Here is a 13,179-nt window from a genome sequence, read left to right on the forward strand (position 1 = left end):
TGAGCGGCGCCAAGGGCAAGAGCGGCAGCCACGAGCCCAGCCTGCACAAGCCCAACCTGCACATCGCCCGGCGCGTGCGCAACGTGAGCGAGGGCCGGCGCGGCGACGCGGAGAAGGAGTCGGGGCTGAAGCCCACCGTGCGGCAGCTCATCAGCTCCTCGGGCTCCCGCCGCAACGTCAACTGGGAGCAGGTGTACCAGGAGGTGCGGAAGAAGCAGGGGCAGGGGAAGGGCTGGCCCAGGTGAGACTCTCAGTGACCCCCATCCCCACCCCCCCACCCGCCCCCTCCTCCTTGTTGTTCCGCTACATGTTTGCTGATTGGCTGAAATAGGTGTCCGTCCGTCTGATCCGCGGGGATCCGTTTCAGCCAATCACGAGACACTTTAAGTTCTGTCTCTGTGGAGAATGTTTGGAGAATGTACATGTTTGGGGTAGTTAGTAGTAGTAGGTGGTGGAGGTAGTAGTATGTGTCTACTTGGTGTGGTAGTAGTAGTGGGAGAAGTAGTGTATGTTGTACTATGGCTGCTCGATTATGGGAAAAATCATAATCACGATTATTTTGATTTTCAATATTGAAATCTCAATTATTCAAACGATTATTTTGTTCAGTTTGAAAACATGATGAATTTATTCATAATTTCTCTCCAAAAAAAAACACTTTGTGAATGAGAACTTTGAACCCCTCTCCACCTCCCTCCTCCCCCCCCTCCACCACGCAGGTTCGGGATCGAGATGGTGTCCTACGACCGCGAGGGGCCCCCCCAGGGGGAGGAGCGGCCCCCGGGGGAGGAGGAGGAGGACCCCGACATGGCCCTGCTGGAGGGCTTCCAGTGGGACTCCCTGCTGGACTCCGCCCCCTCCGTCGCCCCGCGCAAGCGCAGCCTATCGGAGAGCAGCGTGGCCCCCGGACGCCCCGCCCCCTCCCTCGACCTGTTCTCCTGCCACGTCCCCGGGGACGGGGGCCCGCCCCCCCCCGCTCAGACCCGCCCCCCCGGCACCCCGGACCAGCAGCAGGAAGAGGCGGAGCATAAGGACTTCTTTGTCCCGGGGGCGGAGCCGGCGGTGGCGGCAGGGGGGGGGGGCCGAGGGGCGGGCGGCGGAGGACCGGGGGCCAGCGGGGGGGCCGACGGAGACGGGGCCCCGCAGGCCGGCGGAGGCCAAGAAGGGCCGCGTGAGGGGCCTCCAGAGGGCGGAGTCGGAGGTGGAGGTCTGCGGCGGCCTGGGGGGGGCGGAGCTTCTGGACGCCCAGGCCATGGGGAAGAAGAGGAGAGCTGCAGGGGTGAGTCTGCAGCTGGGGACACCGCCCGACACCACCCGACACCGCCTGACACCGCCCGAAACCGCACCACACGACACCACACCGCCCGACACCACATGACACCACACGACACCGCATGACACCACCCGACACGACACCGGCCGACACCACCCAACACCACACCACCCGACACCACACCACCCGACACCACACCACCCCACACCACACCGCCCAACCGCCGCACCTGATGTCATATTCGTAAAATACACTTATTATCTGTTTTCAACGTGTACAAACCAAAACCGTTTATTTTTCGGTCCTTGTTTCGTAGGATATTCCAAGCCCAGAGATTCACAGTTTGAAGAAGAACAAGAGAATGAAGATCAAATCCAAGAAGGGTTGGTACAGCTTTCATTATTTATTTTTATACAAAGCAGGAGCAGGTTGATGTACTTTTTATAATATGAATGAAATAATGAGATGTCTAATAACAAAATTATGTCATACTCCAGTCCAACAGCACCACCTGTGGTGGGAAGCTGCTACTACAGATGATTTCAATTGAGTGTGTGTGCGTGTGTGTGTGTGTGCGTGTGCGTGCGTGTGCGTGCGTGCGTGTGCGTGCGTGTGTGTGTGCGTGTGCGTGCGTGTGTGTGTGTGTGTGTGTGCGTGTGTGTGTGCATGTGTGTGCGTGTGTGTGTGTGTGTGCGTGTGTGTGTGCAGAGCGCTTCCAGGTGGACCAGCTGCTGGCCGTGTCCCTGAAGGAGGAGGAGCTCAGCCTGTCCCTCCAGGCCCTGGACTGCGGCCTCATCCAGGCCCGCGCCGCCCTGCAGGCCGCCTACATGGAGGTGCAGCGCATCATGGTGCAGAAGCAGCAGGTAGGAACCGCAGACGGGCAGTCAGACCCACAGACGGACAGACAGACCTGCAGACAGGACCTGGGGAGACAGACAGGCAGGCAGTCTGACCTACAGACGGATAGACCTGCAGACAGGACCTGGGGAGACAGACAGACAGACAGTCTGACCTACAGACAGGACCTGGGGAGACAGACAGGCAGACCTGCAGACAGACAGACAGACAGGCAGACCTGCACACAGCACCTGGAGAGACAGACAGACAGGCAGACCTGCAGACAGGACCTGGGGAGACAGACAGACAGGCAGTCAGACCTACAGACAGGACCTGGGGAGACAGGCAGTCAGACCTACAGACAGGACCTGGGGAGACAGACAGACAGGCAGTCAGACCTACAGACAGGACCTGGGGAGACAGACTCCAAGACAGATGGACGGGCACAGACGGACAAGACAGTCACCAAGTACCAGACACTACAGTACCAAAACAGACAGTCACTATTGCCGCTTTTCCACCGCCAGTACCAACTCGACTCGACTCGACTCGCCTCGACTCAACTCGGTTTGGTTGCGTTTCCATCTAAAAAAGTACCTCTTCAATGTGGGCGGGTCGTAGAAAAGAACCTCTCCACCATGGGCGGGTCGTCATTAGGTTTTAATCACGGGAGACGCGATTCCCGGGAAATCTGAATCTGATCAAGACTATTTCCTGATTCCCGGGAAAGGTTATGATGGGAAATAAAATAAAATAAAATAAAAAGCGCAATGACTGCGCGTCTATTGTTGTCATACGGTAACGTTGATAGAGGCGAAACTCGAGCCCTAGGAAAGGAACGACACTGAAACGAAACAGCGAAACGCCGGTCCGTGGACTCCAGCCACGCCGGACACACACAACCACGCCCGACACACATAACGACGCGCAGCCTAACTCTAGCCCCGGGAAAGGAGCGACACACACGGCGAAACGCTGATCAGTGTCCCCCTCGGGAGCGGGTTCGTGGACTCCAACCACGCCGGACACAACTTAACTTGAGTGAATATTCCCATTTACAGCCGCTGGCCAATCAGTGACCAGCAGCCTGTTTACGTCACACAAAAGTACCTACTCCGCTGGCATGGAACCTCGACGGAGGTAGTACTAAAAAAAAGTACCCGGTACTAGGTACCAGGTACTTTTTTTGCCAATGGAAACGCAAATAAGGCGTGGCGAGTCGAGTCGAGTCGAGTCGAGTAGGTACTGGCGGTGGAAAAGCGGCACAAATGTCAGACAGACCGCTAGACAGACAGACAGACGAGATGTTCAGGTGGACACGCCCACCTGTGATGTCAGAAGAGGCGGACTTTAAGGAGGGCTCGTGAGATAACGAGATACTGAGATAACGAGATACTGAGATAACGACATACTGAGATAATAACGATATACTGAGATAACGACATACTGAGATAACGACATACTGAGATAATAACGAGATACTGAGCTAACGTGACGGCGGGCGGCGTGCTCTCAGGTGGCGACGGAGATGGGCTCCCTGAGGAACCAGCGCATCCAGCTCCTCAAGGGCATGACAGGTACGAGCCACGCCCCACCTCATCCTCACGTCATTCATGTTCCCACGGTTACCAGTCATCAGCCCCCCTGACCCCCCACCCCCCCCCCCTCTCTCTCCCCCCCCCCCCTCAGGGGGCTTTGACGACCCAGCGGCCCCGCCCCAGGTGAAGCAGGAGCAGGGAGACTTTGACTCCTCCTCCTCCCCCTCGGCGGCGCCCCCCCCCCCACCACCCTCCTCCGCCGCTACCACTGTGGCTACCGACGTTAGCGTCCCCGGCGGCGCCCACCTCTTCCCCCCCAGCCAGCAGCCGCCGCCCCCGCCGCCGCCGCCCCCCACCTCCTGCTCCTCACCCCCGGCCCGCCCCCCCAGCACGCCCCCAGCCCCCGCTGCCGCTGCCGTGGTGAAGCAGGAGCCCCTGTCTCCAGACCGGGAGTCCAAAGAGATCCGGGTCACCTTCGTTCAGAGCAGCTGCGCCCCGGAGACCCCCGCTGCGACGCTAACCCACCCCTACCCAGGTTAGACCTTTAGCCCCCGATGTTGGCTAGCTGGTGTTAGCCCAGTGGTAAACGGCGAGGTTGGTTTTAGCTCCGTGGTTAGCTGACGTTAGCTCCGTGGTTAGCTACCGTTAGCTCCGTGGTTAGCTACCGTTAGCTCCGTGGTTAGCTCCGTGGTTAGCTACCGTTAGCTCTGTGGTTAGCTGACGTTGGCGCCGTGGTTAGCTACCGTTAGCTCCGTGGTTAGCTACCGTTAGCTCCGTGGTTAGCTACCGTTAGCTCCGTGGTTAGCTACCGTTAGCGCCGTGGTTAGCTACAGTTAGCTCCGTGGTTAGCTGACGTTAGTTCTGTGGTTAGCTAACGTTAGCGCCGTGGTTAGCTACCGTTGGCTCCGTGCTTAGCTAACGTTAGCTCTGTGGTTAGCTACAGTTAGCTCCGTGGTTAGCTAACGTTGGCTCCGTGGTTAGCTACCGTTAGCTCCGTGGTTAGCTAACGTTGGCTCCGTGGTTAGCTACCGTTAGCTCCGTGGTTAGCTAACGCGGTTAACTCTAGATTAGATTAGCACAAGCTAACATTAGCTCCAACCGCCCACTCCTCTGTCCCCTCCTCCAGACACGGCGAAGCTCCAGTGGTCCCCCGACCGAGGAGGCCCCGCGGCGGACCGGACTCGCAGCCCGCCCCACGGGGGCCCCGGCTCCCCCGCACACTGCCAGGGGGACGACGGCGGCGCCCCCCCCCCCCACGGGGACGGCCCCACGCTGGACCGGGCCGTCCAGGTCGACCAGCAGAGCTCCCCCCCCGGGAACCACGGCAACGCCTCCGTCAAGTCGGAGGAGGCCCTCCCCCACGCCCTCCCCCTCCCCCTCCCCCACGCCCTCCCCCACGCCCCGCCGCCGCCGTCGTCCCCGGAGATGGTGGTGAAGCGCGTCAGGAAGCTGAGGAAGAGGCGGGTGCTGAACAAGGCGCAGGGGGCGGAGCCTGCGGGCGCCACCAGCGACACGGAGGCGGACGACGACGCCACCGCCGCCGCCGCCGCCAGGCCCCGGAGGCCGCCGCCGCCGCGCCGCAGGTCCAGCGCCGGCTCCACGCCCCCCGCCGCCGCCCTGGAGGAGGAGGAGCAGCAGCAGCAGAAGGAGGAGGAGCAGAGGGCGCCCCCCACCACCTGGGCCGCAGGAGGAGGAGGAGGAGAGGTGGAGGAGGAGGAGGAGGAGGAGGAGGAGGAGGAGTTCGACTCGGCGCTGGAGGCGGGGGAGACGTGCGGCGACGTGGTGAACATCGACTGGTCTGAGCCGGAGGAGTGCATGGAGGTGACCATGGCCTGCCAGCAGCCCCCTGCCCCGGGCCAGGGGCTGGGCCACCCGGGTCTGGGTCTGGGTCTGGGTCTGGGTCTGGGTTTAGGGCCGGCTCCGGACTCGTCCAGGGTGGAGTTCCTCAACCTGGCCTGCAGCGAGGTCACCTCGACCAGCGACAGGGACACGTCCCCGGGGGCCAGGCCCTACCCGAGGTGAGACCGGGGTCCTGGCTGTGTAGCTGTGTAGCCGCTCTAGTAGCAGCGGCTCCTCTGTTCAGGTTGCTTAGCCTGTCCGCCTCCCGATGGCTTGATGTTTGATCACATGAAGACTTTCAACTTTCAAAGTGACGTCTCAGAAGTGAAAAGGGTCAGGCCCAGTCCGTGGGTTAAAGTGGAAAGATGACGACTTTAGGGCCGCTTCTCATTCTCTCTGTACTGGTTTCCCCCCCCCTCCCAGTGCTGCCCAGATGCCCCTCCCCCTCACCAAGGCCATCAAGACCAAGACGAATTCAGGTGAGAGACCAAGATCCTGCTCCAACTTCACACCTTCGTGGTCGTCAAAAAAAAATATATATATATATATATAAACACACAACCACTGACAAGACCACAAAATCATATTGTGTGTGTGTCTATATGTATGAGTAATGTGTGTTTCTATATGTGTGTGTGTGTGTGTGTGTGTCCCAGACGTGTCGTCGGACCCCGGGGAAGAGGAGGCCCCTACAGAGGGGGTGTTTGAGGGCCACCAGGAGGCGGTCAACGGGCTGCATATCCACAAGGGCCTCCTGTACACGTGCTCCGGGGACCGCACCGTCAAGGCCTTCGACTTGGTGGTGGGTGTCCCGCAAGGACCTTATCCCGGTCCCCTGTATTATTCATGTTGGATTGCTGAAGCCACGCCCTTTCTAAATATCCTCATTATTATTCATGTTGGATTCACCCCCTTCACCCTCCATCCCCCCCCCTCTCTGCCCCCTCTCTCCCCCCCTCCTCTCCCCCTCTCTCCCCCCTGCAGAGCCATGAGTGCGTGGCGGTGTTTGAGGGCCACAGCTCCAAGGTGAACTGTGTGCTGGTGTCGGCCATGGTGGGGCTCGCCCACCGCCTGTACTCGGGCTCCAGCGACCAGACGGTGCGCTGCTACAGCCTCCGGGTAGGTACAATTCAATTCAACTTTATCTGTATAGCCCTTAGCACCTTTACAGTTTTAAAGGGCTGAACAGGCCAAATATTTATGACCCCCCCCCCCCGACAAAAAGAAACTCCCTTAATCAGCAAGGAAGAAATCTTGAGGATGACCGCAGCGTGGCGGATCCCTCCTTCCAGGGATGGTCAGGAACACCTCCTTCTCCTGAACATAAGGTGTTCTTACCTGAACATAAGGTGTTCTTACCTGAACATAAGGTGTTCTTACCTTCGGTTCACCTGGAACACCACCTTCTCCTGAACATAAGGTTTTCTTACCTGAACATAAGGTGTTCTTACCTGAACATAAGGTGTTCTTACCTGAACATAAGGTGTTCTTACCTTCGGTTCACCTGGAACACCACCTTCTCCTGAACATAAGGTTTTCTTACCTGAACATAAGGTGTTCTTACCTGAACATAAGGTGTTCTTACCTGAACATAAGGTGTTCTTACCTTCTGTTCACCTGGAACAGCAGCTTCTGAACTTCAGCTCACCACTAGGTTTGGGGTTCGGAAGATGGAGGCGGGCGGCATCGTTGCTTCCGTAATGCCGCACATGTAGACGGAGACAGACGCTGGACGCATGCAGACGTCCAGCGTTGTGAATTCCTTTGGACGTCCTTAAAGAGCAGGGTTGATTTGTTACCGTTGGTGTTGGTCGAATGTCTTCTCAGAGGAAGCGTTCTCGGGTGTCTGCTGTAGGAGAGGGTCTCTGAGTGTTTCTCTGGGTGTGTGTGTGTGTGTGTTCCAGACGGGCGCCCTGGAGCAGCAGTTCTCCCTGCCCGACCGCGTGCTCTGTCTGCACAGCCGCTGGAAGGTCCTGTACGCCGGCCTGGCCAACGGCACGGTGGCCACCTTCAACCTCAAGGTCAGAAAAATGAAGGAGCAAATTAATAACATTTCCCATCTCACTCATGATGCATGCAAAAAATATACAATACTTTGTTTTGACTGTAACACTTTTTCTTGAATACTGTATGTGCCAAAAAAATAAAAAATAAAATTTTATGTTAATTAATTAAGTGTTAATTTTTTTAAACTTGTTATTTTTTCTGTGATTAATTAATCACAGAAATGAACGCGTTAATTTGACAGCCGTAATCATATCATAACACAACATCGACATGTTGCCCCCTGCAGACCAACCGGCCCATGGAGGTGTTTGAGTGCCACGGGCCCCGCGCCGTCAGCTGTCTGTCCTCGGCCCAGGAGGGGGCCCGCAAGGTGCTGCTGGTGGGCTCCTACGACAGCACGGTCAGCGTCCGCGACGCCCGCAACGGCCTGCTGCTCCGCACCCTGGAGGGCCACACCAAGACCGTGCTCTGCATGAAGGTCAGCGCGCACCTCCTGGTCTATGGGGGGACTATGGGGGGGTTCTTAGAGGATTCTCTCTGTCTCTGTCTCTCTGTCTGTCTGTCTGTCTGTCTCTCTGTCTCTGTCTCTCTGTCTGTCTCTCTGTCTGTCTGTCTGTCTGTCTGGCTGTCTGGCTGTCTGTCTCTCTCTCTCTGTCTGTCTGTCTGTCTGTCTCTCTGTCTGTCTGTGTCTGTCTGTCTGTCTGTCTGTCTGTCTGTCTGTCTCTCTGTCTCTCTGTCTGTCTTTCTGTCTGTCTGGCTGTCTGTGTTTCTCTCTCTCTCTCTCTCTCTCTCTCTCTCTCTCTCTCTCTCTCTCTCTCTCTCTCTCTCTCTCTCTCTCTCTCTCTCTCAGTGGTCTCTCTCTCTCTCTCTCTCTCAGCGGTCTCTCTCTCTCTCTCTCTAAGAGCTCTCTCTCTCTCTCTCCCCAGGTGGTCAATGACCTGGTGTTCAGCGGCTCCAGTGATCAATCCGTGCACGCGCACAACATCCATGTGAGTCCCCGCCCTGCGGCCGCCCTACTTCTTCCTGACTGTGACCTTCTGACCTACTGACCCCCTGACCTCTGACCTCCTGACCCCTGACCCCTGACCCCCATGTGCTGCAGACGGGGGAGCTGGTGAGGGTCTATAAAGGCCACAGCCATGCAGTGACGGTGGTGGCCATCTTGGGGAAGGTGATGCTGACGGCCAGCCTGGACAAACTGGTCCGGGTCTACGAGCTACAGGTCGGTCCTCCTCCTGGTCTCACCTGTCTGTCCCCCTGGTCTCACCTGTCTGTCCCCCTGGTCTCACCTGTCTGTCCCCCTGGTCTCACCTGTCTGTCCTCCTGGTCTCTACCTGTCTGTCCCCCTGGTCTCACCTGTCTGTCCCCCTGGTCTCACCTGTCTGTCCCCCTGGTCTCTACCTGTCTGTCCTCCTGGTCTCTACCTGTCTGTCCCCGGTCTCACCTGTCTGTCCTCCTGGTCTCACCTGTCTGTCTCCCTGGTCTCACCTGTCTGTCCCCCTGGTCTCACCTGTCTGTCCCCCTGGTCTCTACCTGTCTTTCCCCCTGGTCTCACCTGTCTGTCCTCCTGGTCTCACCTGTCTGTCCCCCTGGTCTCACCTGTCTGTCCCCCTGGTCTCACCTGTCTGTCCTCCTGGTCTCTACCTGTCTGTCCGCCTGTCCCCTTAGTTGAACCGTCTCTCTTGAGATTAACCGTCTGTCTTTAGTTGAACTGTTTGTCTTTATATGAACCGTCTCTAGGATCGTCTAAGAAAGGAAACATTGACTTCTCTGTTCTGATGAGTAATACCCCCCCCTCTCCCCCCTCTCCCCCCTCTCCAGTCACATGACCGCCTGCAGGTTTATGGAGGGCACAAGGACATGGTGATGTGTATGACCGTTCACAAGAGCATGGTGAGACACACACACACACACACACACACACACACACACACACACACACACACACACACACACACACACACACACACACACACACACACACACACTCATTAAGTGTCACCAAATTCCCTTTGGGTCTGTGTATAATGTTATAAGTGTTATATTGGATATGAGTTGTTATGTGTTGTGTTTTTCACATTGATATTAGCAGTGGCATGGTGAGAGACGGGTGCAGGTGTGAATGTAACTCGTGACCTTTGACCTGTGTTGTGTGTTTCAGATCTACACAGGGTGCTATGACGGCAGTGTTCAGGCCGTCAAACTGAACCTCCTGCAGAACTACCGCTGCATGGTGAGGGGTTTAGCTTAGCTGCTCAGGACGTTCAGGCACATCTCAGGTTAGCTATATCGGGTTAGCTGGTTAGTCAGGTAAGCTGGGTCAGTTCAAATATAATTTCAGGTTAGCTCAGTCAGTTTGACAGTGTCAGTTAGCTAGTCAGTTAGCAGCGCCAGGTTAGCCGGGTCAGTTTAACAGGTCAGGTTAGCTGTTAGCTTAGCCGTTAGCTTAGCTTAGCAGTGACTTAGCAGCGCTAACTTAGCATTTGTTTGTCTCTGCAGTGGCATGGCTGCTCCCTGATCTTCGGCGTGCGGGAGCACCTGGAGCAGCACCTGGCCGACGCCCACGCCAACCCCTGCTTCCAGACCCTCAAGTGCCGCTGGAGGAACTGCGACGAGTTCTTCTGCGCGCGCAACGGCTCCAAACAGGTAAACAGGACGCCGTGTTCTAGACATGAGGTGCTACAGCCTGAAAGGTGACGTATTATACCACCGGGTGTGAATGTGATTAGCTTACAAGCCATTACAACAGGTGTGTCCACCTAGATGTGTGCTGGATAGATCCGTCTACAAGCCTACCTACCCAGTGGACTGTAGCAAACGTTGATCATCTATCCGTCACACATCTGGTTCCTGAATTGCCCTATCTCCGCATGATTGGACATCGCCCCGGTGGGAGGGGCTAAGGGTGGGGCAAAGTTTTGTCTTTGCCTTGTCTTTTCAAATTCTTGTTCATTAGTGGAAGACCTCTAAACCCTGTCTACGCGTTTAAGCGTTGTCCCCGGTAACTGATGAAGTGAGTGCACCGAAGGGGGAGGGGACTAGCTACCTGGACCCTCTGCTAGGCTCTGCCTTCTTGGTCCAGACTCTCAGACAGTAATGGTCTGGACCGGTTCAGAGGTTGAATATCATTTTCTTGTTTCCAGGGAATTGCGGCGCACATGCAGAAACACGTGGAGGAGTTGGCCAAGTCCGACACATGAGTCCTCCCCCCGCCCCTGGTCGCTAGGCGTGGCCACCTAGATACCTCCCATATTGGGGGGAGGGACTGGTCGTTGGTCTCCCCCAATCCGCCGAGGGGCTGAGTGGTCCAGTCCATCCAAAATGTCTGCCGTTGGAATCCAACTGAAAGGGAGTTCCCTCGGGTTTCCGTTCTCCACGGATGATTTCCGATGTATTAACTGTAACTTTTTCTTTTTCTCTCTGTTTCTCTCTCTCTCTGACCTCCTGAACCCCGACGACCCCCTCTTTCTCTTCCTCACTGACCAAATAAGACAACAAGGAAACACGAGGCTTTTTTTCCCCCCCTCAAAGGGAAGAAACGCGGGTGGTGTCTGTGTGCGGAGGTGGAGGAGGGGGCGGTGGTCGCTCGGCCTCCACGGGGAATAACTGCCAAAACAGCAACAGCACCTTTTTTGGGTTTTTAACAAAAAAACATGGGTTTGCTTCCCGATGGCATGGGTCAACAGATGGTTTTATTGTTTGTGTGGAGAGTGCGGTTGTGACGTGTGAACCTGAGCAACATTTAGTTTCATTGTTATTTATTTATTTCTGCCTCTAGTCTGAAGAAACACTTTCCCCCGGTTAGCAAAGTTAGCGTCGGAAGTGCCTGGAAGATTTCAGTCAGGTTTTTTTTCTACGTGGAGAAGTTCTCTCTCTCCCTTGGTCGGTGTTAATTGCGTTTACGTTGATATCATTTACGTTGAACTTCCTAACTGTAATGACAGATTAACTTTTCATTTTGTTTTTGTTTTTTTTGCTAACGTTTCAACGTTTTGTGTACGTTAGCAGTTTCTGGCGTTGAGGACTTGATGTTGCGAGACGGTACCATAATGGTAAAGGGACGTTGGTGAGCCTGGAACGGAAAAATGCCAATTTAATGTTTGCCGTGTTTGAATGTGGAGACGCGTGTGTGTGTGTGTGTGTGTGTGTGTGTGTGTGTGTGTGTTGCGTATGCGTTCTACCTACCTTTTGTGTGTGTGTGTGTGTGTGTGCGTGTTTGATTGCGTTTCGGTTCTTTTTTCATCCTCTTTGCACGAGAGTGATTTTCTTTGTTTCCTGAATGAGTGGTTTTATATTGACGTGGTTTCCTGCACTCTGCGTTTTTTTTCACGATGACGAAGCATCGAGCAGAATTCACGGGAGCCCCCCCCCCCCCCCCCCACCTCCCCAGGTGGAGGTTTGTAGTTTTAATTATTTTCTTAAAGGAGGCATTCATGTGGAGGTGAAGGGATGGGTTGAAGGAGGTGTTTGAGGAGGAAAAGCGATTTTTTGAAAGACAGATTTAAGATTCATCTACCATGCCATACCTCACCCCTCTAAGATTGAACAAACAGCCACTTTCAGACCGCCGCGGTCCAACCGCGGCTAAAGTCGAGGCGTTTTTTTTTTGTTTTTGTAGTTTTATTTTTCAAGTTTTGTTTTTTGAAAACACACAAAGCTTTAAGTCGAGGCTGTGTCTTTGCAGTGGGCTCTCGGCTGTGGCTCTGGCTCTCTCTTGCTCTCTGTGTTGTTTGCGCGTGAGCTCGGCGTTGCGTAGTCCAGAGAGTTTTGTCCTTTAGGCTCGTGGTCGTAGCGTCGTAGCGTTGTAGGGATGCACCTTACCTGCCCCGGGGGAGGCCACCACCAGCACACCCCCCGTTTCTTCGCCTGCACTTTGACTCACCCCTCAAAGTCGGGAACTTGTAACAGAGATTTTTTTAACAGATTTCAAATCTAAAAAACGGTTATTAAAAAAAAAAAATGTTGCAACATCACAACCCCGGTGTGAATGAGCAGTTCTTTCAGTGTTTTCCCACTAAGCGTAGATGTCATCCAGAGACAGCCATACAAGACGGTACACTAGCTGACTTTTAACCACACACAAACTTTGACCCAGTAGAGCACTCCAGTCCAAATACCATGTCGTTCTTTATTGGGTTAAATTCAATTCAACTTTATTTGTATAGTCCTTAATCACAGGTACAGTCTCAAAAGGCTTAACAGGCCATATATTTATGACACCCCCTCTGATAGCCCCCCTAGAGTGTAAGAAAAAAAACTCCCTTAATTGCAAAGGAAGAAATCTTGATAAGGAACGCAGAGTGGGGGGGGGGGGGGGGGGGGGTTCAACTGTTGAAAAGGCAGAACACACTTATTTGACCAAAGCTTTTTATGGAAACACCCGCAGAACATCCCAAGTCCACCCTGGCCACATTCATGCAGACGATCGATCAGCCGATTGGCTAACCGGTCACTAGCGAAGCGAGGAGGCACGGCGGAGGTTTGAGTGTGTTTTTAATGCCTGAGAGGAACAAAGAAGAGGAACTTGAAGAAGACTGATGAAGTGTGAAGTGATTCCAGGAGGAAGAGGAGGGAGGCAGGGAAGTGACGATGACGAAGTTGGTCAGAGTAGTAGTAGTAGTAGTGGTAGTAGTGGTAGTAGTAGTAGTAGTAGTAGTAGGTGTTGTTGCCAGCTCAGGCCCCAGG

At 55.1% G+C, this 13,179-nt stretch overlaps 1 protein-coding gene across 1 annotated transcript in view; it reads left to right on the forward strand.

Annotated features, from left to right (window-relative positions):
- Positions 1-12,470, forward strand: part of LOC311362343 (zinc finger protein 106-like) — a gene marked incomplete at its 5' end in the record, with an annotated part of 12,920 nt that extends 450 nt beyond the window's left edge. The window contains 19 exon segments of the mRNA XM_084482162.1: positions 5-241; positions 720-1,079; positions 1,081-1,279; positions 1,590-1,656; positions 1,982-2,136; positions 3,627-3,687; positions 3,800-4,183; positions 4,775-5,666; positions 5,911-5,966; positions 6,144-6,289; positions 6,472-6,606; positions 7,392-7,508; positions 7,781-7,972; positions 8,421-8,483; positions 8,597-8,716; positions 9,316-9,387; positions 9,656-9,727; positions 9,994-10,140; positions 10,638-12,470. Coding sequence (XP_084338288.1) covers positions 5-241; positions 720-1,079; positions 1,081-1,279; positions 1,590-1,656; positions 1,982-2,136; positions 3,627-3,687; positions 3,800-4,183; positions 4,775-5,666; positions 5,911-5,966; positions 6,144-6,289; positions 6,472-6,606; positions 7,392-7,508; positions 7,781-7,972; positions 8,421-8,483; positions 8,597-8,716; positions 9,316-9,387; positions 9,656-9,727; positions 9,994-10,140; positions 10,638-10,694 — 3,532 coding nt within the window. The 3' untranslated portion in view covers positions 10,695-12,470.
- Between the last annotated feature and the right edge of the window lie 709 nt (positions 12,471-13,179).

The sequence above is a fragment of the Micromesistius poutassou genome (assembly GCF_964030765.1).
Source record: "Micromesistius poutassou genome assembly, chromosome: 17".
NCBI classification, from domain to species: Eukaryota; Metazoa; Chordata; class Actinopteri; order Gadiformes; family Gadidae; genus Micromesistius; species Micromesistius poutassou.